Source organism: Solea solea, chromosome 6 (assembly GCF_958295425.1).
Source record: "Solea solea chromosome 6, fSolSol10.1, whole genome shotgun sequence".
Taxonomy (NCBI): domain Eukaryota; kingdom Metazoa; phylum Chordata; class Actinopteri; order Pleuronectiformes; family Soleidae; genus Solea; species Solea solea.
In genome coordinates this window covers 26,919,223-26,947,053 of record NC_081139.1, presented here as the reverse complement: position 1 = coordinate 26,947,053, position 27,831 = coordinate 26,919,223, and the positions used below count along the sequence as shown (strand labels likewise).

The 27,831-nt window shown below is 40.6% G+C and overlaps 2 protein-coding genes across 5 annotated transcripts in view; both read right to left on the bottom strand.

Annotated features, from left to right (window-relative positions):
* LOC131461023 (butyrophilin subfamily 3 member A2-like) overlaps nucleotides 1-13,982 on the bottom strand; it is an 81,472-nt gene extending 67,490 nt beyond the window's left edge. For 2 of the 4 annotated variants that reach the window (XM_058631995.1, XM_058631996.1), the window contains exons 1-4: nucleotides 13,707-13,982; nucleotides 9,640-9,966; nucleotides 8,948-9,262; nucleotides 8,465-8,500 (exon numbers count right to left, since the gene is read on the bottom strand). In XM_058631995.1, the coding sequence (XP_058487978.1) occupies nucleotides 8,465-8,500; nucleotides 8,948-9,262; nucleotides 9,640-9,966; nucleotides 13,707-13,956 (928 nt within the window). In that variant the 5' untranslated portion in view covers nucleotides 13,957-13,982. Of the gene's footprint in view, nucleotides 1-6,794; nucleotides 6,931-7,035; nucleotides 7,093-7,626; nucleotides 7,759-7,891; nucleotides 8,171-8,464; nucleotides 8,501-8,947; nucleotides 9,263-9,639; nucleotides 9,967-13,706 lie in introns of all 4 variants that reach the window. The other 2 variants (XM_058631994.1, XM_058631997.1) reach the window with 2 other exon arrangements.
* A 2,646-nt stretch (nucleotides 13,983-16,628) lies between these two features.
* LOC131461026 (programmed cell death 1 ligand 1-like) lies at nucleotides 16,629-23,588 on the bottom strand. Its single transcript, XM_058632000.1, has 7 exons — nucleotides 23,372-23,588; nucleotides 21,489-21,815; nucleotides 20,797-21,111; nucleotides 20,036-20,314; nucleotides 19,732-19,902; nucleotides 19,095-19,194; nucleotides 16,629-18,255 (listed from the first exon to the last, which is right to left on the bottom strand). Exons 1-6 carry the CDS (start codon nucleotides 23,475-23,477, stop codon nucleotides 19,103-19,105), a joined length of 1,290 nt encoding a protein of 429 aa, XP_058487983.1. The 5' UTR covers nucleotides 23,478-23,588; the 3' UTR covers nucleotides 16,629-18,255; nucleotides 19,095-19,102.
* Between the last annotated feature and the right edge of the window lie 4,243 nt (nucleotides 23,589-27,831).

Here is a 27,831-nt window from a genome sequence, read left to right as displayed (position 1 = left end):
AACACATGGTAGATGATGCGTGATCAATATGACGACAAATCGTTTAACGGTGTTGCCATGGCAACGACGCAAAGTCGGATTTTTGGGACAAAAAATCAAACTGCTACAACTTCGTGAATCCTGGTCCGATCTGAACCAAACTTGCTAGGATTGATGATAGTCCGGCCCTAAAGACGTCTATATGAAAATATTAAATTTCGAAAACAGCGCCCCCTGGTGACAGTAGACAATATGACAGCTTGTATTTCAATTATCTCCTCCTAGAGCTTTTGTGCGATCACCTTCAAACTTGGTGAGATCAATGTGGACGAGTTGAGCATCAAAAGTTATCAAAAGCTTTTTAAAATATTGTATGGCGTACGAGATAGGGGGCGCCAAAATTGGAGATAATAATAATTTTTCATAACAGACAATGAAACTCTTATAACTTCGCGATGGAAGGTCTGATCCCAACCAAACTTGCTATAGTTGATGATGGTTAGTTGCTGAAGACGACTATGTTGCTGAAACGGTACATTTTGAAAACAGCGCCTCCTGGTGGTGGTAGAAAATTCTAAAAAAACAAACTGTTACAACTTTGCCAATCCTGGTCCAATCTGAACCAAACTTGCAAGGATTGATGACAGTCCGGCCCTGAACACGTCTATATGAAAATATTCATTTTCAAATACAGCGCCCCCTGGTGACAGCAGACAGAATTACATTTATAGTTTTTGATGCTGCTCCAACAGGGATTGTTGTATCCACTTGAAACTTAGTATGTGGGACCCCAGACCCTTCCTCAACATGTCCGTAAAAGGTCACCTCCCTACAGGAAGTGGAAAGCCCGAAACAGGAAGTAAAGTCTTACATTGTCCGATTGACACGAAACTAGATATGTGAGTTACTGGACCTTCCCTGAACATGTTTACGGAGACGCCGTTGACCGAACAGGAAGTCGGCCATTTTAAACAGGAAGTGCCCTCTAACTTTGCCATACGTTGTCCGATCTGCACAAAACCTTATATGTGACACCAGGGACCTGTCCTGAGCATGTCCGTAAAAGGTCACCTCCCTACAGGAAGTGGAACGCCCGAAACAGGAAGTAAAGTCTAACATTGTCCGATCTGAACAAAACTTGATATGTAAGACAAGGGAACTTCCCTGAACACGTTTACGGAGACGAACAGGAAGTTGGCCATTTTAAACATGAAGTGCCCTCTAACTTTGCAGTACATTGTCCGATTTGCACAAAACCTTATATGTGACACCAGGGACCTGTCCTGAGCATGTCTGCAAAAGGTGACCTCCCAACAGGAAGTGGAATGCCCGAAACAGGAAGTAAACTCTAAGATTGTCCGATCTGAACAAAACTTGATATGTAAGACAAGGGAAGTTCCCTGAACACGTTTACGGACGCGCATTTGACCGAACAGGAAGTCGGCCATTTTAAACAGGAAGTGCCCTATAACTTTGCCATACGTTGCCGCGATCCCCCCCGAAATTTGGATCGACATGCACGGGGACGCCGCTGAAAATAACTAGTACTGAAAATAACTAGTACCGCGCGCGGTGAATGAACGGGTGAGAGCGCGAGGCACGCGGGGAGCCGTGGCACACGGCGACCCGCGTGGGTCGGCTCGAACCCGTTCAGAACCGCGCGCGGTACTAGTTATTTTTATTATTCTTATTATTCCCCCAAATGAATTGCCTTTTTGAGGCCTTTCCCATACCCCAAAACTCACCAATTTTTGTGACCGCATCAATCCTGGTGTAAATTTACGTCTGAAAAAGGTTCGGGGAATGTGCGTCGAAAATTGAATGTGGGAGGGGCCAATAAGTGCGGCGCCACCTGTCCAAATTCACCATGACCAACACAAATATCGCACATGCACGAAATTCGGTACTCATGTGTAGTGGGTCAGGATGAAGAAAAAATTACATTATGACCATGATCCAAACCCAACAGGAAATCCGCCATCTTGGGTTGATTGGCGATTTTTTGGCGATTTTGGCGAATTCGCAGCAATGGTATTTGAACTAACTCCTCCTAGAGTTTTCGTGCGATCACCTTCAAACTTGGTGAGGTCCCTGTGGACCAGTTGAGGAGCTCACGGTATCAAAAGTTTATTCAAATGTCGCATGGCGCACGAGATAGGGGGCGGCAAAGTTCGTGATGATTCTGATGTTTCGCATCAGAAAAACAAAACTCTTATAACTTTGCGATGGAAGGTCCGATCCGAACCAAACTTGCTACCATTGATGATGGGCCATGGCTGAAGACGTCTATGAAAAAACGGTGAAGTTTGAAAACAGCGCCTCCTTGTGGTGAAAGAAAATACACACAAAAAAAGTTTTTTTACGATTTCGGGAATAACTTTTACACAGATAATCGTACCGCACTCAAAATTGGTGACAACAGTCAAAACACATGGTAGATAATGCGTGATCAATATGACGACAAATCGTTTAACGGTGTTGCCATGGCAACGACGCAAAGTCGTATTTTTTCGACAAAAAATCTAACTGCTACAACTTCGCGAATCCTGGTCCGATCTGAACCAAACTTGCTAGGATTGATGACAGTCCGGCCGTAAAGACGTCTATATGAAAATATTCAATTTCGAAAACAGCGCCCCCTGGTGACAGCAGACAATATGACAGCTTGTATTTCAATTATCTCCTCCTAGAGCTTTTGTGTGATCACCTTCAAACTTGGTGAGATCAATGTGGACGAGTTGAGCATCAAAAGTTATCAAAAGCTTTTTAAAATATTGTATGGCGTACGAGATAGGGGGCGCCAAAATTGGAGATAATAATAATTTTTCACAACAGACAATGAAACTCTTATAACTTCGCGATGGAAGGTCTGATCGCAACCAAACTTACTATAGTTGATGATGGTTAGTTCCTGAATATGACTATGTTGCTGAAACGGTACATTTTGAAAACAGCACCTCCTGGTGGTGGTAGAAAATTCTAAAAAAACAAACTGTTACAACTTTGCCAATTCTGGTCCGATCTGAACCAAACTTGCAAGGATTGATGACAGTCCTGCCCTGAACACGTCTATATGAAAATATTCATTTTCAAATACAGCGCCCCCTGGTGACAGCAGACAGAATTACATTTATAGTTTTTGATGCTGCTCCAACAGGGATTGTTGTATCCACTTGAAACTTAGTATGTGGGACCCCAGACCCTTCCTCAACATGTCCGTAAAAGGTCACCTCCCTACAGGAAGTGGAACGCCCGAAACAGGAAGTAAAGTCTTACATTGTCCGATTGACACGAAACTAGATATGTGAGTTACCGGACCTTCCCTGAACATGTTTACGGAGACACCGTTGACCGAACAGGAAGTCGGCCATTTTAAACAGGAAGTGCCCTCTAACTTTGCCATACGTTGTCCGATCTGCACAAAACCTTATATGTGAGTTAAGGGACCTGTCCTGAGCATGTCCGTAAAAGGTCACCTCCCTACAGGAAGTGGAACGCCCGAAACAGGAAGTAAAGTCTTACATTGTCCGATCTGAACAAAACTTGATATGTAAGACAAGGGAACTTCCCTGAACACGTTTACGGAGACGAACAGGAAGTTGGGCATTTTAAACAGGAAGTGCCCTCTAACTTTGCCGTACGTTGTCCGATTTGCACGAAACGTTTTATGTGACACCAGGGACCTGTCCTGAGCTTGTCTGCAAGAGATGACCTCCCAACAGGAAGTGGAATGCCCGAAACAGGAAGTAAACTCTAAGATTATCCGATCTGCACAAAACTTGATATGTAAGACAAGGGAAGTTCCCTGAACACGTTTACGGACACGCACTTGACCGAACAGGAAGTCTGCCATTTTAAACAGGAAGTGCCCTATAACTTTGTCATACGTTGCCCGATCCCCCTCGAAATTTGGAACGACATGCGCAGGGACGCCGCTGAAAATAACTAGTACTGAAAATAACTAGTACCGCGCGCGGTGAATGAACGGGTGAGAGCGCGAGGCACGCGGGGAGCCGTGGCACACGGCGACCCGCGTGGGTCGGCTCGAACCCGTTCAGAACCGCGCGCGGTACTAGTTATTTTTATTCTTATTATTCCTTAAAGTAAATCGCGTTTTTGAGGCCTTTCCCATACCCCAAAACTCACAGATTTTTGTGACCGCATCAATCCTGGTGTAAATTTACGTCTGAAAAAGGTTCGGGGAATGTGCGTAGAAAATTGAATGTGGGAGGGGCCAAAACGTGCGAAGCGACCTGTCAAAATTCACCATGACCAACACAATTATCGCACATGCACGAAAATCGGTACACATGTGTAGTGGGTCAGGATGAAGAAAAAATTACATTATGACTATGATCCAAACCCAACAGGAAGTCCGCCATCTTGGGTTGATTGGCGATTTTTTGGCGATTTTGGCGAATTCGCAGCAATGGTATTTGAACTAACTCCTCCTAGAGTTTTCGTGCGATCACCTTCAAACTTGGTGAGGTCCCTGTGGACCAGTTGAGGAGCTCACGGTATCAAAATTTTTTTCAAATGTCGCATGGCGCACGAGATAGGGGGCGGCAAAGTTCATGATGATTCTGATGTTTCGCATCAGAAAAACAAAACTCTTATAACTTTGCGATGGAAGGTCCGATCCGAACCAAACTTGCTATGATTGATGATGGGCCATGGCTGAAGACGTCTATGAAAAAACGGTGAAGTTTGAAAACAGCGCCTCCTTGTGGTGAAAGAAAATACACAAAAAAAAAGTTTTTTTACGATTTCGGGAATAACTTTTACACAGATAATCGTACCGCACTCAAAATTGGTGACAACAGTCAAAACACATGGTAGATGATGCGTGATCAATATGACGACAAATCGTTTAACGGTGTTGCCATGGCAACGACGCAAAGTCGGATTTTTGGGACAAAAAATCAAACTGCTACAACTTCGCGAATCCTGGTCCGATCTGAACCAAACTTGCTAGGATTGATGATAGTCCGGCCCTTAAGACGTCTATATGAAAATATTCAATTTCGAAAACAGCGCCCCCTGGTGACAGCAGACAATATGACAGCTGGTATTTCAATTATCTCCTCCTAGAGCTTTTGTGCGATCACCTTCAAACTTGGTGAGATCAATGTGGACGAGTTGAGCTTCAAAAGTTATCAAAAGCTTTTTAAAATATTGTATGGCGTACGAGATAGGGGGCGCCAAAATTGGAGATAATAATAATTTTTCACAACAGACAATGAAACTCTTATAACTTCGCGATGGATGGTCTGATCCCAACCAAACTTGCTATAGTTGATGATGGTTAGTTGCTGAAGACGACTGTATAGCTGAAACGGTACATTTTGAAAACAGCGCCTCCTGGTGGTGGTAGAAAATTCTAAAAAAAGAAACTGTTACAACTTTGCCAATCCTGGTCCGATGTGAACCAAACTTCCAAGGATTGATGACAGTCCGGCCCTGAACACGTCTATATGAAAATATTCATTTTCAAATACAGCGCCCCCTGGTGACAGCAGACCGAATTACATTTATAGTTTTTGATGCTGCTCCAACAGGGATTGTTGTATCCACTTGAAACTTAGTAAGTGGGACTCCAGACCCTTCCTCAACATGTCCGTAAAAGGTCACCTCCCTACAGGAAGTAGAACGCCCGAAACAGGAAGTAAAGTCTTACATAGTCCGATTGACACGAAACTAGATATGTGAGTTACGGGACCTTCCCTGAATATGTTTACGGAGACGCCGTTGACCGAACAGGAAGTCGGCCATTTTAAACAGGAAGTGCCTTCTAACTTTGCCGTACATTGTCCGATCTGCACAAAACCTTATATGTGACACCAGGGACCTGTCCTGAGCATGTCCGTAAAAGGTCACCTCCCTACAGGAAGTGGAACGCCCGAAACAGGAAGTAAAGTCTTACATTGTCCGATTGACACAAAACTAGATATGTGAGTTATGGGACCTTCCCTGAACATGTTTCCAGAGACGAACAGGAAGTTGGCCATTTTAAACAGGAAGTGCCCTCTAACTTTGCCGTACGTTGTCCGATTTGCACGAAACCTTATATGTGACACCAGGGACCTGTCCTGAGCATGTCTGCAAAAGATGACCTCCCAACAGGAAGTGGAATGCCCGAAACAGGAAGTAAACTCTAAGATTGTCCGATCTGCACAAAACTTGATATGTAAGACAAGGGAAGTTCCCTGAACACGTTTACGGACACGCACTTGACCGAACAGGAAGTCTGCCATTTTAAACAGGAAGTGCCCTATAACTTTGCCATACATTGCCCAATCCCCCTCGAAATTTGGAACGACATGCGTGGGGACGCCGCTGAAAATAACTAGTACTGAAAATAACTAGTACTGAAAATAACTAGTACTGAAAATAACTAGTACCGCGCGCGGTGAATGAACGGGTGAGAGCGCGAGGCACGCGGGGAGCCGTGGCACACGGCGACCCGCGTGGGTCGGCTCGAACCCGTTCAGAACCGCGCGCGGTACTAGTTATTTTCAGTACTAGTTATTTTCAGTACTAGTTATTTTTTAATAATTGTTTTTTAAGTTGTTTAAATAAGTTGTTTTTTATGTTATTAAACTTTATTATAAAGTTTCAGTGAATCTCTTATTTCTTCAAGCTTCAGGATGTCCCTCACACTGGCAGCATCTGCAAAAACTACATATCGTGATAAGAATCGAGATCGATTAATATGGAAAAACATATCGTGATAACATTTTTTTCCATATCGCCCAGCCCGAGTCACAGGGACTAAAAAAACACTGATGAAGCAGGAAACACCTGCTCATGTTTACCTTAAGTGTTACTGGACATGAGCTTCTCCGCCTCTGTCTCCGCCTCTGTCTTCTCCTCTGTCTGTCTTCTCCTCTGTCTTATCTGTTCCATTCGTTATGTTCTTGGTGTCAGTGCTTCTGTTTCCAATGTTTTGATCTAAAAGAAGCAGCAAATATTCCGTCTCATAAACAGAATCACATCAAACCAGCAGGAAAGTGAGTGAAATGAGTGAATGAAACATAAAACGTTCATTATATTTACCTGAGGTCATGTTACTGGATATGACGTTCATCATCATCTTCTTCTCCATGTTCCCTGCTGTGTTACAGTTACAGTTTTCCACATTAATGACATTCAGCAGCACATTCTGTTCTGACACAAATTCAAATCACATCAAAGCAACAACAAAGTGACTCAGGAGTATAAACATCAACCATTTCATGTGACAAGTATAGTTATAATTCTAAGTATCTAACATTCAGAATCTGACAAACTTTAGATAATTGCAATTATTTTATCGGATGTCGACGGGGAAAACTTGGGGAACGAGTTCCAGACGGACAGAGAGTCCAGTCAACAATTAATAGTTGATTAATGTCGGCAGCCCTGCTCCATATAAACAAAACAACACAATCATTCAAAGTGAAACATGCTGCTTTGTGGACATAATAAGACATTTGAGGACTTCACAATATCAAAGTTTGGGAAACACTGATCAACATCTTCTGACATTCTCTGGATCAAACAACTCATTGATTAATAGTAGAAAATTATTTACTGATTGATTATGAAAAGAATCATTAGATGCAGCTCAATTAATATTAAAATGTCATCAAATATTTCATAACTTACTTTGAGTTCTGCGTCTTGTGAAGATCAGAGACAGAACCACAGCCAGCAGAAGTAACACTGCGATAACTCCAGCAAAAAACATGCCTACGAGAACAACTGTGCTGTGGCAGGACTTTTTCTCAAAGAGTTTCTCTGAAGAAAAGAGAAAACAAACAGGATGTAAATGTACAGACGACAGCATGAGCAGAACAGTGGTCATAACAACGAGGTAAAGACCAACAACATCATACATGAAGACCTGACATGTGTTTAAGGAGAGTCTCACTTGGCATAATGAACTCCTCATCAATCCTGTGGTAAATGTCCTCCTGTTTGACCACGCAGCGGAAGCAGTTGGTCTTCGTCTCCGTCACAGTGACGAGGAGCGTGGTGTCGTAACGGCCTCGTGTCTCAGAGACCAGTGGCTCCTCTGAATTAAGAGAGGTTCCTTCACACGTCTGCCACTCTACACTCGGCTTTGATGAAGAACCTCTGACCACACACTGGAGCTCCACGCCGGCCTCTGACACGTCAGATATTTCAAGGACTGGCGCCTGAACGGCTCCTACAAACACAGTAAAAACAATAACATGATTTTAAACCACTGCAGCAGGAGAAATGTAATATTCCTGTGGTTATCCATCATCCAGACACGTTGAACCATTTCCTGTGGGTCAGCTCATCAGTCAAACTATTTTAAATTGACCGTGAAGCAAAAACTGTTCATTTAACACATGAATACATGACAAAAGGTGCATTTAAAAAATAAGTCATTACATACATTTAAAATGGTCAAATGACAATTAAGGGCAAGTTTATATATATATTTTATTATTTACCATTTACCATAATCACTCACCTTTTTCAAGTCCAATTCTGTTTCTGAGGACCCGTTCTTAAAGGAAAAAACACAAAAGTGAATGTTTTTACAGTGAACGTTAGCTACACCATGTATTTTATAATATTCATTTTGTTTAATGTTAACAGCCGACAGAGGATTACCCTTAAACTAGGATTTAGAGTTCTGGGGCCTGAACGGGCCCACGGGTCTTTAAGCCCGAACCCGTCCCGACACACCAGCATGAATTCATAAATGGTCTGAAATGACTGTATCGGACCAATATAAGTATCTGTAGATACTCGAGTTTGTGATATCGGTATCATTATTTTCTTGATTAATCCATTCGTTGTTTAGTGGACAGAATGTCAGACAATAGAGGAAAATGTTTTTCATCACTTAAAATGACATTGTGAAGAGGACACTAGAGAGAGGACAAGGTGGAGGTGGAGGTGACCTGCTGTGGTGACCCCTGAAGGGAGAAGAGAAAAGACGACGACTCACCGACGATGAGCTCCATCGTGAATATTTGCCTTCCAGAACTCAGGTCACAGGTGTAAATCCCCGTGTCTTCAATCCTTGTGTCGTTGAGGATCAATGATGCGTTTCTGTTCTTCAGCTCGTCGTAGAAAAGTGACACTCGTCCTTTGTACTGCTCATCTTGACAGCACAGCCTGTTCTCGTAGTGCCAGCCTCTGTCGTAGAGGAACACTTCTTTATTTTGGTTCTTCCAGTCTACCACCATGTTCTTAAGGCTTTCTACAGAAGAACAGTGAAGGACGGCATCTTCCCCCTCCTTGACGTACGTTCTGGAGACACCTGGGTTTGAGAGAACAAATATATTTGAATGGTTACATTTGAACAGAGCAATCAAAACAAATAATCAAACTTAATTTCCTGGTGATGTACGTTATGAGCATTTACAACTAGAGCTGTGACGTTCATGAACGAGTTAGGAGTGTGGGAAAACATCCATTCTTAGATGCATCGCGATTCAGACGTGGACGATTCTGAATCGATTCACAAATGTCCAAATTCCCATTATTTAAATTTTAAATAACGCAAAATAAACGATATGAAAACTCCAAAGTGCAGCGCGCCGTCACCCAGACACTTTATGTGGAGCACATAGGTGAAGGTGGAGGTGACCTGCTGTGGTGACCCCTGAAGGGAGAAGATAAAAGACGACGACTCACTGACGATGAGCTCCACCGTGGACCTTTGGATTCCAGAACTCAAACGTGGAAGTGTGCAGGTGTAAGTCCCCTTGTCTTCAATCCTTGTGTTGTTGAGGATCAAGGATGCGTTTCCGTTCTTCAGCTCGTCGTAGAAAAGTGACGCTCGTCCTTTGTACTGCTCGTCCTGATTGTCCCGCCTGTCCTCACAGTGCTGGCCTCCGTCGTAGAGGCACACCTCTTTTTTATTTTGGTTCTCCCAGTCTACCACCGTGTTCTCAAGGCTTCCTCCATAAGAACAGTGAAGGACGGCATCTTCCCCCTCTGTGACGTACGTTCTGGAGACACCTGGGTTTGAAAGAAAACATAATATATTTTAATGGTTACATTTGAACAGAGCAATCAGGTAACATTTACATGACACGTCTTTTACTCTAAAGCAGCAGTTAAATCATTTCTGCTCTGCTATACTGTATGTAGGGCTGCAACTAACGATTATTTTAATAATTGTTAATCGGTCGATTATTTTTTCGATTAATCGGTTAAAAAAAAGAAACATTTGTAATTGCCGCATCTTTATTCAAAAACTGAACATTTCAAATTCACAGTGCAGACTGAAGTATAAAAACAACAGGTTATTGCTCCAACGTCCCTGAGCTATCAAAAGTAATATTACATGATAAAAAAAAATCTAAACATAACTGGAATAACACAAAAAACATACAATGTATGATATACATTTATATATCTACAAAAATGAAAAGGCTACTTTTTTTTATAAAGTGCAAAAAATAAGGTTTTCAGTCATTTAAAAGTTTCCTGATCTGTTAGGACAATAAATAAATGATAAAAAAATAAAGAAAAATGCAAATTACCAATCTGTCCACAGCATTTGTTTCAACATTAACATTGACATTAAAGCGGTCTTGCTTGGTGCTCTAACACCAGTGTATAACGGCGTTACTAACGGCGTTATTTCTTCAGTAACGGAGTAATTTAATGACTGACTTTTCCTATCGTTGCAACGCCGTTACCGTTACTGAGAATGTACAGTGGCGCGTTACTTGTGTTACAATTGGGTTGAATGAAGCGCAGCGGTGTCGGGCTATCTGACAGCCACACACCAGCTGCCGGGAGAGAGCAGGGGTGGAGATGATTGATGACGACACCGGTGCAAATGCGATGACGATAGGCTGCGTGGACGGGTGTCCTGCTCACGCTGTCTCACTGTACGCTCTAAAACAATGGCGACGAGCCAGGGAAGCGTGGAAATATCGACACTACTTCTCCCTTACCGAGGTAAAAGGAAAGAATGTATATGCAACGTGTGTTGTGACTTGTTATGTCGTCAATACTTTCAGATACACGCAGTTTCCTTGGGAGCTTCTGCTAGCCACACTTTATTGTTTGTTTACATCCTAGCATGTCATGACGTACTTCCGATTTCCGGTGTATCAAAATAAAAGTCAGTAGCATTAAACATTACAACGTGCACACTATGTCCGGGGAAAAGGAGTTTGTCCACGTCAACCTCGAGCAACTCTAACTTAATGAAGCATTTGTGTGTATTGTTTTAGCACTTGAATGCAAAATGTGTGAATATTGTTTATTTTCAATATTTCATTTTGTTACTGAATATTTAAGAGTTGGATAACTGCGGTCAAGTGAGCCGTCATTCGTCTTCGCGTGGTCAAGTGAGCCGTCATTCGTTTTTTAAGTGCGCCCGTGCAGTCGAACTTACGGTGAATGCTGGGAGTCGGCTGAGAATCAGCGCTAGTTTGATACCGGCGCGATCACTTCCGGTTTTCAAAATAAGACAAGTGCAATCAATCGAGCTGATAGCCAGAAGCTATTGAACTAAATATTTTCCTTAACTTAAATTATACAGTAAAACTGTTTGATAATGAGTGAGGTAGTTGTCAGCATGCCCCTGAGGTCAACTGTACCAACCATTGTCAGAACTTATGGGCCAAAGTGATTTTATTGTACAGTAAAAATTGAGTTTTGGGCCTTTTTCTGAGTAAAAAAGAGACAGCTTTGATGCTTAATTTCTCAAACATTATACAGTAAAACTGTTTGATAATGAGTGAGGTAGTAGTCAGCATGCTCCTGAGGTCAAATGTACCAACCTTTGTCAGAACTTATGGGCAAAAGTGATTTTATTGTACAGTAAAAATTGAGTTTTGGGCCTTATTCTGAGTAAAAAAGAGACAACTTTGCGGATTAATTTCTCAAAAAGTATACAGTAAAACTGTTTGATAATGAGTGAGGTAGTAGTCAGCATGCTCCTGAGGTCAAATGTACCAACCTTTGTCAGAAATTATGGGCAAAAGTGATTTTATTGTACAGTAAATATTGAGTTTTCTGCCTTTTTCTGAGTAAAAAAGAGACAACTTTGATGCTTAATTTCTCAAAAATTATAAAGTAAAAATGTTTGATAATGACTGAGTGAGTAGTCAGCATGCTCCTGAGGTCAAATGTACCAACCTTTGTCAGAAATTATGGGCAAAAGTGATTTTATTGTACAGTAAATATTGAGTTTTCTGCCTTTTTCTGAGTAAAAAAGAGACAGCTTTGATGCTTAATTTCTCAAAAATTATACAGTAAAACTGTTTGATAATGAGTGAGGTAGTTGTCAGCATGCCCCTGAGGTCAACTGTACCAACCATTGTCAGAACTTATGGGCCAAAGTGATTTTATTGTACAGTAAAAATTGAGTTTTGGGCCTTTTTCTGAGTAAAAAAGAGACAGCTTTGATGCTTAATTTCTCAAAAATGATACAGTAAAACTGTTTGATAATGAGTGAGGTAGTAGTCAGCATGCTCCTAAGTTCAACTGTACCAACCATTGTCAGAACTTATGGGCCAAATTGATTTTATTGTACAGTAAAAATTGAGTTTTGGGCCTTATTCTGAGTAAAAAAGAGACAATTTTGAGGATTAATTTCTCAAAAATTATACAGTAAAAATGTTTGATAATGACTGAGGTAGTAGTCAGCATGCTCCTGAGGTCAACTGTGCCAACCATTGTCAGAACTTATGGGCCAAAGTGATTTTATTGTACAGTAAAAATCTAAATAAGTTAAGGAAAATATTTAGTTCAATAGCTTCTGGCTATCAGCTCGATTGATTGCACTTGTCTTATTTTGAAAACCGGAAGTGATCTCGCTCGGTATCAATTTTTCCTTTGTTTCTCTTTACCCAAGTTAACATTTGTGTGTCAATTGTGCCCTTCAATTCAAAGTTCAAATAAATACCAAATGCTCTAACATACTGTACATCTTCATTCAGGTATTATAAACATCTTTGACATATAGGATGTTAGAGAATGTAATAGCGTTATAGAACATAACAAATAATGTCAGTTACTTTGCTGAGTAACTAATTACTTTTACAATGTGGTAACTGAGTTACCAACTCAATTACTTTTTGGGAGAAGTAATTTGTAACTATAACTAATTACTTTTTTAAACTCTGTTTATGAGCATCTCCACATATCTAAAATGGCTGCCAAAAACAACACTGCACCAAACAGGACACAATAAATGGGAGTTCAGGAAAGTGAAAGTAAAAGTGTACAAGAAGGACGTGAGGCCTGCATTTTAAATAAAATTATGTATCAATTACTCGATTAATGATTAACTGATCAACATTTTTTTCTTTTTCTTTACATTTTATGGAACAATTCGAAAATAATCGACAGATTATGGTGATTGTGAAAATAATGGTTAGTTGCAGCTCTACCAGGGTCACTTCCTTAACAATAATAATGATCATTAACATTTCACAAACAATGTCTGAATACATTCGATGAAAAATGAACGAGTTAAAGAATCAAACTTGTTGCTGTAACTCAGGATGTAGACATGAAAGTTATGAGACACAAACATGATCATGTCCCTGTGTCTCACTGAAACCCTCGCGCGTGGAAAAGCTTTTAAAAACGTACACTTTTAACTCGCCATCTACACGCTAACTTAAAGTTGTTAAAACTGACTTAATCCAGGCGAGAGTTTGTTTACTTGTTCACTATTACAGGTTTATTAAAGTGCTCATTTTACTCGGGAACTTAGTAAAACGTTTCCTCACCGTTAGTCTCGTCCTGATGTGTTGCTCCAGAACAAACCAGAGAACAAACGAGCACAAACACGAGCGTGTTTTCAGTAGAAAGGTGAGGCCATTTCTCAATAACCATACTTGTACATACTCCCGTATTTGTGAAAACGTCTTCAGCCTCAGTCCAAGTTCTGTTCCGATTCTCTTTCTTTCTTCTTTCTTTTCTGAGGTTTAATGGCGGTTGGCAAACAACGTTTTGGACTGCGGTCAAGTGAGCCGTCATTCGTTTTTAAGTGCGCCCGTGCAGTCGAACTTACGGCGAATGCTGGGAGTCGGCTGAGAATCAGCGCTAGTTTGATACCGGCGCGATCACTTCCGGTTTTCAAAATAAGACGTTACTAAATCAATCATGCTGATTTTAAGACATTGGGTCACATTGTCCAGAAGCTATTGAACTAAATATTTTTCCCTAATTTATTTAGATTTTTACTGTACAATAACAACACATTGGCCCATAAGTTCTGACAATGGTTGACACAATTGATCTCAGGAGCAGGCTGACTACTCCCTCAGTCATTATCAACTATTTTTACTGTATAAATTTTGAGAAATTAATCCGCAAAGTTGTCTCTTTTTTTTCTCAAGGAAAAGGCAGAAAACTCAATTTTTACTGTACAATAAAATCACTTTGGCCCATAAGTTCTGACAGTAGTTGGTACGGTTGACTTCAGGAGCATGCTGACTACTACCTCAGTCATTATCAAACATTTTTACTGTATACTTTTTGAGAAATTAATCCTCAAAGTTGTCTCTTTTTTACTCAGAAAAAGGCCCAAAACTAAATTTTTACTGTACAATAACATCACTTTGGCCCATAAGTTCTGACAGTGGTTGGTACGGTTGACTTCGATGTCCCTTTAGGGGCTCCGTAATTTCTCCATCAAAGGATGATTTTTTTCCAGTGAAAACAACGCTCTGCTCAGGTATAACTCTGCTTTTTATTTTTTTGTCGTGGAAACCAAACAGTACATCTTTCCACAACAAAGAACAATCAGAGACAAGTTTATCAGTAATGTATCGGGAAAGATCTTTCCAAAAAGTGGTGGTGTAGGGACATTGGCAGAACAGGTGCACCATTGTTTCTGGACATATTCCACATAAAGAACAGTTAACACATATGTCACGCTTAAACCCAAGAAGATATTGTTTAGCAGGATAATACCTGTGTATGATTCGGAATGAGACTTCTCTTACTTTATTCGTAAGGAGGTATTTGTAGGGAAGGTTCCAGATATTTTCTCAGTTCAGGTTATCAACAAAATTAGACCAATAGGGAACAACATTAGGGGTACAGGTGACATCTTTCTGGAATAAAGATCCAATGTTACGATTATTATTCCTCATAGTGATAGCGAAACACACACGACCAACTGAGGTCAATTTAGGGTCCAAAGATGGTAAACAGTGTGGTTTACCAGTCCCTTTTAAGAGGCTTCAAATACCAGACGAGATGGCGTCGATAACAATTGCAAACTCTTTTGGAGTGATTGGAATGCCAAAAGTGTGAAGGAATTCAGAATAATTCAGCAATGTTCCAGGATCATTTAGAAGTTGAGATACTAGAATTATGTTATTATTGAACCAGGTTTTATAAAATATAGATTAGTTTTTTAACTTAATGAGCCGATTGTTCCAGAAGCATTAAATATTCATTCATTTAAGAAACAGACAGAATATGAAAAATAAAAAGATCTACGCACATACTGTACATGTGTTTATTTCAGAATCAGGAAAAATGAGACAATGCTCTGTGTCGATACTTAATTACACATTAATTTTGTTCAATTTTTTTATTTCAGATTTTGCACACTAGAGGGCGCCACAACATAAAAGAATGAGAGAAGAAAGTGTGGTGACAGAAATACACAAATGATGAATAAACGTTTTCAATGTCTATTTATACATGAATTTATTTTCTCTATTCATTTATAAATTTGTGTATTTATTTGTATTAATTCATTTGTATACTTGTTTATTATGTGTCTGACCATACCAACACTAAATGATTTAATTTGTTGTTTTAATAGCTCATGTTCTATGTCACTATACAATGACGTGAACACATTATTTCATGTGTTAATATGTCGTTTTCAACATATTTCATCCATTTTAATGACGTATGTCATTAAAGTCTCAGTATTATTATAATAATAATAATAATGATAAACTGCCTCGTTTTCACAGCAGGTTTGACATCTTTTGATGATGTTTGAAGGACACAGTAAAAACAACATTCTCAGAACATCAGGAACCAATGATCAATTATCATATTACGTACTTTGACTTTGTGTCCAAGAAACTTCACTGTCTTTATATAGAGACAGTGAAATAGTTATAGTTAGTTTTTTTTATTAGTTTTCAAGAAACATCACAGAGGCATTACAATGTATTTATTTCCCAACAAAACCCACATATATATAAAAGAAGCCACGAGTATCTTTTTACGTCAAACTGATTTTAGATGAAACAGTGTGTGCATTATGTGATTTCATCAAATACAGACTTTTAAAAATCCTTTAAGGTCATCCATCCATTAATTCACATTCAGATTCAAGAAACACAGAGAAGCGTAAGAATTGTCCTTAAATAGAAAAACAGTAAAAGTGCAAACACACTGTATGTGTCTCTAAAGGACCAGTGTGTACATTTAATAGCATTAAGGCATAAGAGGGATGGAGTAGCTCAGTGGTTAAGACCTGTACCCCGTGAACAGCGACATCATGGTCACAAGTTCAACTCCACCGCTGGCTGGTTGTACTCAATTCACTTGTAAGTCGCTTTGGATAAAAGCGTGAAACAGCGTGTGGAGCCGAGAGCAGCGGCCGGCGCTGAGGTCCACTGACCTAACACTTACTGCTGCTGCCACCTTGTGGACATATTACATTACATTACATGTCATTTAGCAGAAGCTTTTATCCAAAGCGACTTACAATAAGTGCATTTAAACATTCGGGTACAAATAAGAGCTAAACTGGTTCCTGTTCTTTGTTTTATGACAAATTCACTCAAAGTGTGTGGACAAACAGTTTATTTTTAAATTCTCTAGCACCAACCTGTTTGAGACTGAGAGCAACCTGAAGGGTAGAGAATAATGTGTGCGGCTGCCATATTAACATCTTATGCAATTCACCATTTAAATGATGAATATTATGCATTCAATTGCAAACACATTCATTCCAGTGATTACTCCTAACGATTAGCACAGGTTTTTATAAACGACAGCAATGATATTTCACTGAGTGATCATATGGATACATGCAAGTGAGGTGACATGTTGCTCGACCACTGCTCGAGCATCTGTTCATGATGCTCACGATAACGACCTCACAGGTGACTTTGTATTTTGCATCAATAACGAATTACATTCGTCTACATCTTTTATTTATTTACTTACTTAAATTCTCGCACTAAATTACGACTAATAAGTGCACACACGGTAAATATAGAATATCGGAGCAGAAGAAATGTTTTCACAGCTCAGGCTACACTGACACCGGAAACATGCGTCAAGAAACTGACCTGTTCAAAATCATACTTAAAAAAAAATTAGACATTCTTTCATTAAAGCGGTAAAAATATTAAATAAAACAATTCTATAGATGACTGCGAACGACGCAGCTTTTAGCTTCTCTCCTGTTTGACAGCTGGAGCTAAGTTCACTATCATTAAAGTAGATATAAAATTCTCTTTGGACGATTCATTGCTGTTCCATCAGCTCTGTGTTGATCTTTTAGATCCGACATTTGGAATCTATCAACTGTTACACAGACCCACGCACAGGAAACATAATAAACAAACAACATAACATAAAACAGATGGACGCCAAAATTCAAAATGCTGACTTCCTGTTGAGTTGAGGCCATGGTTACGGTCGACTTTTGTCTTCGTCTTTGTAACAACTTTCCACCTAATTTCGGTGGAACTCAATTTTGCCTTGTTTTCACCTTAGGGGGCGCTATAGAGCCCTTGAGCAACACACAGGTAGGGGAACTATGCCAGTATCACATTTTCACCAGACCTGACCTCCATGCTAAGTTTCAAGAGTTTTTATGCACGTTAACCCGCTCAAAAATGATCGCAAAGCCACGGAGATTATAATAATCTGAAGGAAGAACAGATAACAGCTCTATAGCGCCCCCTAAGGCCAAACGTGGATGGAGCAAGCCAAAATTAAGTTCCACCAAATTTCACGAAACTTGGTAGGAACTCGTAATAAGGAAGTGGGCGTTTATTGTATCAACATAAAAAAAACGTACTGGACACATCAAAGACAAAAAGGCGCGGCTACGGCAAACATGGGGAGTTCGGCGATCACGAAACAGGAAGTGCCCTGTAACTTCGACATGCATTGATCGATCGCCTCGAAACTTCGTACGTGACACAAGAGACCGACCTCGAACACGTCTACAGACACAAACCTGATAACATTTGAAGTTCATATGACTAACTTCATATCGTTTGGGTTATTTTCACATTCAGGTGGTATTTTTTCTCCTTTTGGCTCCGGGGTCTGAAGCTGAACCTGTAGAAAAAGGAGAAAATAAAACATAGACATTAACAACAACAAATAAATGTTTGCAGTGTACATACATCACTGTGGTAGTGACAGACGGGGACGTCCAGATGTCCAGATGTGAGCGGATCATCAGGACATTTGATTAAATACTGCAGTCACTGAGCCTGAGCATCAGCATCTGTGTGTGTGTCATGACAGCGGTGTGGAAAACATTTGAAAGTAGAAAGTGATTTTCTGTTCTGCTGAAGTTAGACGACAGAAAGTATCTTTACCATGATTGATACGGAGAATTATTGACACTCTTATTGATGCTATTCTCTATAATAAGGTGCAAAAGTAGAGACATGATATGAGAATGTGTTTTTAAACTGATGCTTGTGTTCAGTAAAAAGTTCTAGTAGATCAGTCACGTTGTTTTCCACGACTTCATAGCTCCTCCTCAAAGTGGGTGGAGTCTTCATAGCAACGGCTGTGTGAAACTTTCATGACGTGGTTTTATAACATGACGCGAACACAAACTAGTGACTTGTAAAGCAGTTGTTTTCACTGAAACATTAGAATCAGTGGATTAAAAATCATTCTGTACTTCCTGCATGACTCATTCATTTACTCACTCTCTCATTCATTCACTCACTCATTAGCTTTGCTAAATGTTGCAGATGAATGCACGTTTTCAGGATTTTTAAGTCTTTTTCACTTTTGTTGGCTTTGATTCTCGTGTCAGACGTCGCGCTCATGACTCTTCAGTGACGACACTCTCTGACCAATCAGAGGCCGGCAGTCTGATGACGTCACAGGGACTAAAAAAAACACTGATGAAGCAGAAAACACCTGCTCATGTTTACCTGAGGTGTTACTGGGCATGAGCTTCTCCTCCTCTGTCTCCTTTTCTCTTGTTACTGGATATGACGTTCATCATCTTCTCCTTTAATTTTCTCATTTTCACTGTTGTGTTACAGTTACAGTTTTCCACATTAATGACATTCAGCAGCACATTCTGTTCTGACACAAACTCAAATCACATCAAAGCAACAACAAAGTGACTCAGGAGTATAAACATCAACCATTTCATGTGACAAGTATAGTTATAATTCTAAGTATCTAACATTTAGAATCTGACAAACTTTAGATAATTGCAATTATTTTGTCGGATGTCGACGGGGAAAACTTGGGGAACGAGTTCCAGACGGACAGAGAGTCCAGTCAACAATTAATAGTTGATTAATGTCGGCAGCCCTGCTCCATATAAACAAAACAACACAATCATTCAAAGTGAAACATGCTGCTTTGTGGACATAATAAGACATTTGAGGACGTCACAATATCAAGGTTTGGGAAACACTGATCAACATCTTCTGACATTCTCTGGATCAAACAACTCATTGATTAATAGTAGAAAATTATTCACTGATTGATTATGAAAAGAATCGTTAGATGCAGCTCAATTAATATTTAAATGCCATCAAATATTTCACAACTTACGTCGACTTCTGCGTCTTGTGAAGAATAGAACCAGAACCACAGCCAGCAGAAGTAACACAAGTGTGAAAACTCCAGCTGAAAACATGCCTCCGAGAACATCTGTGCTGTGGGAGGACTGAGTATTGTGGGAGGACTGAGTATCGTGGGAGGACTTTTTCTCAAAGAGTTTCTCTGAAGAAAAGAGAAAACAAACAGGATGTAAATGTACAGACGACAGCATGAGCAGAACAGTGGTCATAACAACGAGGTAAAGACCAACAACATCATACATGAAGACCTGACATGTGTTTAAGGAGAGTCTCACCTGACACAATGATGTTATCATCAATCCTGTGGTAAATGTCCTCCTGTTTGACCACGCAGCGGAAGCAGTTGGTCTTCGTCTCCGTCACAGTGACGAGGAGCGTGGTGTCGTAACGGCCTCGTGTCTCAGAGACCAGTGGCTCCTCTGAATTAAGAGAGGTTCCTTCACACGTCTGCCACTCTACACTCGGCTTTGATGAAGAACCTCTGACCACACACTGGAGCTCCACGCCGGCCTCTGACACGTTAGATATTTCAAGGACTGGCGCCTGAACGGCTCCTACAAACACAGTAAAAACAATAACATGATGATAAACCACTGCAGAAGGAGAAATGTGATATTCCTGTGGTTATCCATCATCCAGACACGTTGAACCATTTTCTGTGGGTCAGCTCATCAGTCAAACTATTTTAAATTGACCGTGAAGCAAAAACTGTTCATTTAACACATGAATACATGACAAAAGGTGCATTTAAAAAATAAGTCATTACATACATTTAAAATGGTCAAATTACAATTAAGGGCAAGTCCAATTCTGTTTCTGAGGACTCGTTCTAAAGGGGCAAAAACACAAAAGTGAATGTTTTTACAGTGAACGTTAGCTACACCATGGATTTTATAATATTCATTTTGTTTAACTAAATGTTTTTCATCACTTAAAATGACATTGTGAAGAGGACACTAGAGAGAGGACAAGGTGGAGGTGGAGGTGACCTGCTGTGGTGACCCCTGAAGGGAGAAGAGAAAAGACGACGACTCACCGACGATGAGCTCCATCGTGAATATTTGCCTTCCAGAACTCAGGTCACAGGTGTAAATCCCCGTGTCTTCAATCCTTGTGTCGTTGAGGATCAAGGATGCGTTTCCGTTCTTCAGCTCGTCGTAGAAAAGTGACACTCGTCCTCCGTACTGCTCATCTTGACAGCACAGCCCGTTCTCGTAGTGCCAGCCTCTGTCGTAGAGGAACACTTCTTTATTTTGGTTCTTCCAGTCTACCACCATGTTCTTAAGGCTTTCTACAGAAGAACAGTGAAGGACGGCATCTTCCCCCTCCTTGACGTACGTTCTGGAGACACCTGGGTTTGAGAGAACAAATATATTTGAATGGTTACATTTGAACAGAGCAATCAAAACAAATAATCAAACTTAATTTCCTGGTGATGTACGTTATGAGCATTTACAACTAGAGCTGTGACGTTCATGAACGAGTTAGGAGTGTGGGAAAACATCCATTCTTAGATGCATCGCGATTCAGACGTGGACGATTCTGAATCGATTCACAAATGTCCAAATTCCCATTATTTAAATTTTAAATAACGTAAAATAAACGGTATGAAAACTCCTAAGTGCAGTGCGCCTTCACCCAGACACTTTATGGGGAGCACATAGGTGAAGGTGGAGGTGACCTGCTGTGGTGACCCCTGAAGGGAGAAGTCAAAAGACAATGACTCACCGACGATGAGCTCCACCGTGGACCTTTGGATTCCAGAACTCAAAAGTGGAAGTATGCAGGTGTAAGTCCCTGTGTCTTCAATCCTTGTGTTGTTGAGGATCAAGGATGCGTTTCCGTTCTTCAGCTCGTCGTAGAAAAGTGACGCTCGTCCTTTGTACTGCTCGTCCTGATTGTCCCGCCTGTCCTCACAGTGCTGGCCTCTGTCGTAGAGGCACGCCTCTTTTTTATTTTGGTTCTCCCAGTCTACCACCGTGTTCTCAAGTCTTTCTACAGAAGAACAGTGAAGGACGGCATCTTCCCCCTCTGTGACGTACGTTCTGGAGACACCTGGGTTTGAAAGAAAACATAATATATTTGAATGGTTACATTAGAACAGAGCAATCAGGTAACATTTACATGACACGTCTTTTACTCTAAAGCAGCAGTTAAATCATTTCTAGAAGGTTCAATATTTACTGCTCTGCTATACTGTATGCATCTATAGAAAAGTACTGAACACAAATGTTTCTACTTCATTCTATTGACTTTAGCCTGAGAGCTCAACAGTGATGTCAAAAACCAGTGATTCCAATTCCTCCAAGATCATATCATTATGATTATTATTATCATCATTACTGTGAATGAAGTTCTTTTTATTAAAATAACAATTAGAGGTTGACAGATTAATAGTGTCTCAGATTAATTGGGCCTATGTTTGGCATTTCTTTATAATTGTGATTAATAATACTAAAAGTAGCAAAACTTTGCTTTAGGCAGATTTGTTGATCCTTAAATTGTAAATTTGTAATAAATAAGCAGCTAATATCATAAATTAAGTGATATCATTGAAGTGTTGTTTTCGATTCATTCATTTTCACAACTTATGTGTGACACTCTTGTAAATAGGGCATCAATTCATAAAAAAAAACGTTGAAATATGTTGGAAAATAAAGTTGAAAAGTTGAAATATGGAGATAATATGTTTCTGCCCAACAGCAATCTCCAATACTTATTGACCTAAATGGATTTGTTAAAAGACTATACTTTTTCTTTTAACCAAAACTGACTAAGAGTAGACTAAAACCTTTTTGAGTTTTTGTCGACTACAACTGGACTAAAACTATCACATATACTGTAGAAGTCCAAAAGACTAAGATTAAATCTAAAATGGCTGCCAAAAACAACACTGCACCAAACAAGGACACAATAAATGGGAGTTCAGTTCAGAGGAAAGTGAAAGTAAAAGTGTACAAGAAGGACGTGAGGCCTGCATTTTAAATACAATTATGTATTCAATCAAAATATTAAATACATTACTCAAGTCTTAACTGTTAAACAAACTTTTGATTCAAGCGTTAAAAATCTACCTTTTGAAAATAAAAATACTTCAGTAAATGTACTTACATTGTAAACTTCCGCCTCTACATAACAGCTATATAACAGGTACAGACCTAAATATCATAAAGTCTTTTTTCTTTTTCTTTACATTTTATGGAACAATTCGAAAATAATCGACAGATTATGGTGATTGTGAAAATAATGGTTAGTTGCAGCTCTACCAGGGTCACTTCCTTAACAATAATAATGATCATTAACATTTCACAAACAATGTCTGAATACATTCGATGAAAAATGAACGAGTTAAAGAATCAAACGTGTTGCTGTAACTCAGGATGTAGACATGAAAGTTATGAGACACAAACATGATCATGTCCCTGTGTCTCACTGAAACCCTCGCGCGTGGAAAAGCTTTTAAAAACGTACACTTTTAACTCGCCATCTCCACGTTAACTTAAAGTGGTTAAAACTGACTTAATCCAGACGAGAGTTTGTTTACTTGTTCACTATTACAGGTTTATTAAAGTGCTCATTTTACTCGGGAACTTAGTAAAACGTTTCCTCACCGTTAGTCTCGTCCTGATGTGTTGCTCCAGAACAAACCAGAGAACAAACGAGCACAAACACGAGCGTGTTTTCAGTAGAAAGGTGAGGCCATTTCTCAATATCCATACTTGTGCATACTCCCGTATTTGTGAAAACGTCTTCAGCCTCAGTCCAAGTTCTGTTCCGATTCTCAGGTCCGTGAGCAGCGACTTCGTTCTCAAACCCGGAAGTGTTCTCGCCCCGCCCCTTTTACCCATGGACGGTTTCACCGGTTAATTCCAAGTAGGTCTAGCTGCAGACCCGCAGACCACTCAACGACACACCCCTCCACTCAACAAAACACCCCTTTACTCAACGACACACCCCCTCACACTCAACGAAACGCCCCCTCACACTACACGACACTCTGATTGGGTCTGAAGAGACTGCGTCTGAAACGTGATGACGTTTACGTTGACTGAGTATGAAGAGAGAGAACCCGAAAAAGTAACACGGGAAAATGACGGAGGAATAGGTAAGAATGGTTAAAAAACACATTTTGATATTGAACACTAGATGAATAGTCATTATTTGTATCCATTAAATCAATTAAGTGCGGTTTATTAACCAGTAATGTCTGCATGCTGTAACGATAGCGATTGTAACAGCAAGCAAGACGCAGCGATTTTCTCCCTTTTTTTTTCTTTTTTCCTTTTTTTCTTTTATTTATATGTACAGGTTATAACATTGACAATGTAACATTGTCTCATTTTCAACCAAGAAACGTATACGATAAACTATATGATCTCTATATATTAGTATTGATCTGTTTTTTAATCTTTAAATGACTCTGAGAAGTTGCACACAGCTTTGCTCATTTGAAAACGTGTGACCTCAGTTCTACAATTGCTAAGATAAAAGATTTGATGATGAATAATATTTTTCATGTTTAGAAATTAGAAGTTCTGTTGAATCACAGTCAACAGTGTCATTTGATTTTTGTTTTATTTCAGTTAGCCTGCATATATTTTAGGACAGGGAAAGTCTTACAGGCAAATGCAGTCCAGTTCATTACTACTTGATTCTGGATTAAAAATGTTCCCATGTTAAAAATACAAAATACGATTTTATTTGACATTTTCTCTTTTAGAGCAACACTACGTTCAGTGAAGGAGCAGACCCTGAGCTGAGGAGATGCGACTCGGACACATCTGCACAAAAAAGGGGAGCTTTGCAAAGCTTGTGGCTCATCTGCAGGGACACCAAAGGTCAATGGTGGAGTACGGTGGTAAGTCCTAAATTATCAAATATTTTTTCATTTCAACGCTGAAAGGCTTTAATTTCCCCATGAGCCTTATGTATTATTAAATGTGATGTTATTTCTGTTTGTCCTGACCATGGATAACTGTGACCATCAAACTATTCAACTCATCCATTTGAGTATCAGAAACTCAAAATAAGTAAAGTAAAGTAAACTAATGCTGGAGCCATTTCATCTATGTGTACTGTACTTCATGTGTGTAGAATCTTTAGTCCATGTGTATTTTATTTTCACTCTTGTTGAGAATTTAGATATTGAGAAAAAGTTTCAAGATTCCTGCATTTTTATAGATGCCCTTGATAATAATGATTGTTCTCAGAAGTAATGTAACAATTTGCCTCTCAGACAGGGTTTAAAGAAATATTGTTTTGTGTGTTTCTTGAAACGTCTGAATCACTTTTCCTATCTGTCTTTTAGGATACAGTGTATACAGATGCCACCTTGACTGTGTGGAAAGCAGCCACTACCACTGTTGGTTTTGCACAACAATCATTGCGACCAAACAATATTTCATCAAGCATTTCATGACCTGCTGCAAGACAGCATCCACAGCAACTCCACAATCCACAGTGACCCTAGCACCTAGGGTCACTCCACCATCCACAGCAACTCCACCATCCACAGTGACCCCAGCAGCAACAGTGACCGCAGCAGCCCCAGCAGCAGCCCATCGAAAAAAAATATTGTTGGCAAAGCACTCTAAAACAACATGCAGTTTTTGTAGCAAAACAGTGCTTAGAAAAAATCTCAAAACACACATTGAAAGGCAACACAAGGTGAAATCATTGGACATAACAGCAGATCACCACCTTAACTCTGTGTGTGTTGACAGGAAAATTGGAATTTTTGCATTGTCAAGATCTTACTGCACAATACATCCAGACCCAAAAATGTACCTGGGGTAGTTACCCTAGTAGGCCTATATTAAACACACCTTTTTGTATAAACGTGATAATTATATCACATAAACGTGATATTATATTGTATAAACGTGATAATTATATCACATAAACGTGATATTATATTGTATAAACGTGATAATTATATCACATAAACGTGATACTATATTGTATTGACGTGATAATTATATCACATAATCGTGATAATTATATCACAAAAACGTGATACTATATTGTGTAAACGTGATGTTCAAATAACTTTTTCAATCGGCATTTATATATTTAAGCAGTTTGGCTATAACATTTCATACTTTACAAAGTGACATTAATTATTCACAAATTGCACAGAAAAAACATTTCTGTGTTCATAAAAGTCAACACGAGTATTTATTCTTCTCTATTCCTGTCGCACACTGGGATTATTGATTTCACAGCTCTGGGGAAGAAGCTGTCCCTGAGTCTTTTGGTGGAGGATCTGATGATCCTGTACCGTTTTCCTGATGGAAGTGGTGCAAAAAGAGTGTTGCCCGGGTGGGTGGGGTCTGTTGCTATCCGTCTGGCCCTCCTCTGGAGTCGTGCGGTGTAAACAGAATCCAGATCAGGTAGACGGCGGCCCACAATCCCCTGTGCAGTTCTCACCACCCGGGTTAAGTCCTTCCTGTTTTGTGACGTGCAGCTGCCGTACCACACCGTCACACTGAGACACAGGATGCTCTCTATCGTGGCTCTGTAAAAGTTTGTGAGCAGCTGAGGAGAGAGTCCAGTCCGCTTCAGCTTCCTGAGGAAGAAGAGCCTTTGTTGGGCCTTCTTCACCAGGTGTGAAGTGTTCACACTCCATGAGAGGTCAGAGGAAATGTGGATTCCCAGGAACTTGATGTTGTCTACACGCTCCACTCCCTCTCCTTGTATGCAGAGTGGAGCGTGTTCAGTCTTCCTGGACCTCCTGTAGTCTACTATAACCTCCTTTGTTTTGGTGGTGTTCAGGATGAGGTTGTTCCTGAAGCACCATTGTGTGATGTGCTGGACCTCTTCTCTGTAGTGGGTCTCAACATTGTTGGATATGAGACCCACCACGGTGGTGTCGTCCGCAAACTTTACAACCATGTTTGTGGGATGGATGGCAGAGCACTCCTGTGTGAAGAGAGTGAAGAGGGCTGGGCTGAGCACACAACCCTGTGGCGTTCCGGTGTTGAGGATCAGCGGTGCAGAGGTGGACCCCCGTATCCTAACCACCTGGGGTCTGTTGGTGAGGAAGTCGCTGATCCAGGAGCAGAGCGATGGTGCCAAATCCAGATTGTGCAGTTTCAGTGCCAACACGTCTGGGAGAACAGTGTTAAACGCTGAACTAAAGTCCACAAACAGCATCCTGACGTAGGTGTTTGGATGCTGCAGGTGAGTCAGGGTCGTGTAAAGTGCTAATGAGACAGCATCCTCCGTAGAGCGGTTCTCCCTGTAGGCGAACTGCAGACTGTCCAGGCCCGCAGGGATGGCGTCTTTGATGTACTTCAGGAGGATCCGCTCGAAGCACTTCATTATGACTGGGGTCAGGGCGACAGGACGGAAGTCATTGAGACAGGTGACAGTGGATTTTTTGGGCACAGGCACAATGATGGAGGACTTCAGGCAGACAGGGACTGAGGAGAGCTGCAGCGACATGTTGAAAATGTCCAGAAAAACTGCTGCTAGCTGATCCGCACATGACTTCAGTGTCCGACCTGACACCTTATCTGGGCCTGCCGCCTTGTTAGTGTTGATCCTCCTCAGGGTGGACGTCACCTGGTGCAGCTGCAGGGTGAGAGGCTGGTGCTGCACCTCTGGCTGAGGAAGATGTACAGTCCTTCTGCTCGGAGAGTCGAAGCGTGCGAAGAAGCTGTTTAAAGTGTCAGGCAGAGTGGGGTCGTGGCTGGCCTGCTGCTCACTACGCTTGTAGTCAGTGATGGTCTTGATGCCTTTCCACATGTTGCGGGTGTTGTTGTCGCGGAAGTGTTCCTCGATGCGTTGCCTGTACCGATGTTTTGCCAGCTGGATGCCCTTCTTCAGTTCTTTTCGGGCCCTGCTATAAGCCAGTTTGTCTCCTACTCTGTAGGCTGCATCCCGGGCTTTTAGCAGGGACCGCACTGTGCCGTCCACCCATGGCTTCTGGTTGGGAAAAACCGTGATTGTTTTTGTGGGTAGAACAGCATCGGTGCAGAAGTGAATGTAGGACAGCACAGATGACGTGTAATCCTCTAGGTCTGCATCCCTTTTGAACACCTCCCAGTCTGTCTGTTCAAAGCAGTAC

What these genes read in the sequence shown, in the direction of transcription:
- LOC131461026 (XM_058632000.1), bottom strand. Translation starts at nt 23,477, where the DNA reads ATGGATATTGAGAAATGGCCTCACCTTTCTACTGAAAACACGCTCGTG. An exon ending in TGATAACATCATTGTGTCAG is followed by an intron (nt 19,903 to 20,035) that starts GTGAGACTCTCC and finishes TCTTTTCTTCAG; the next exon opens with AGAAACTCTTTGAGAAAAAG. An exon ending in CACAAGACGCAGAAGTCGAC is followed by an intron (nt 19,195 to 19,731) that starts GTAAGTTGTGAA and finishes GTAACACAACAG; the next exon opens with TGAAAATGAGAAAATTAAAG.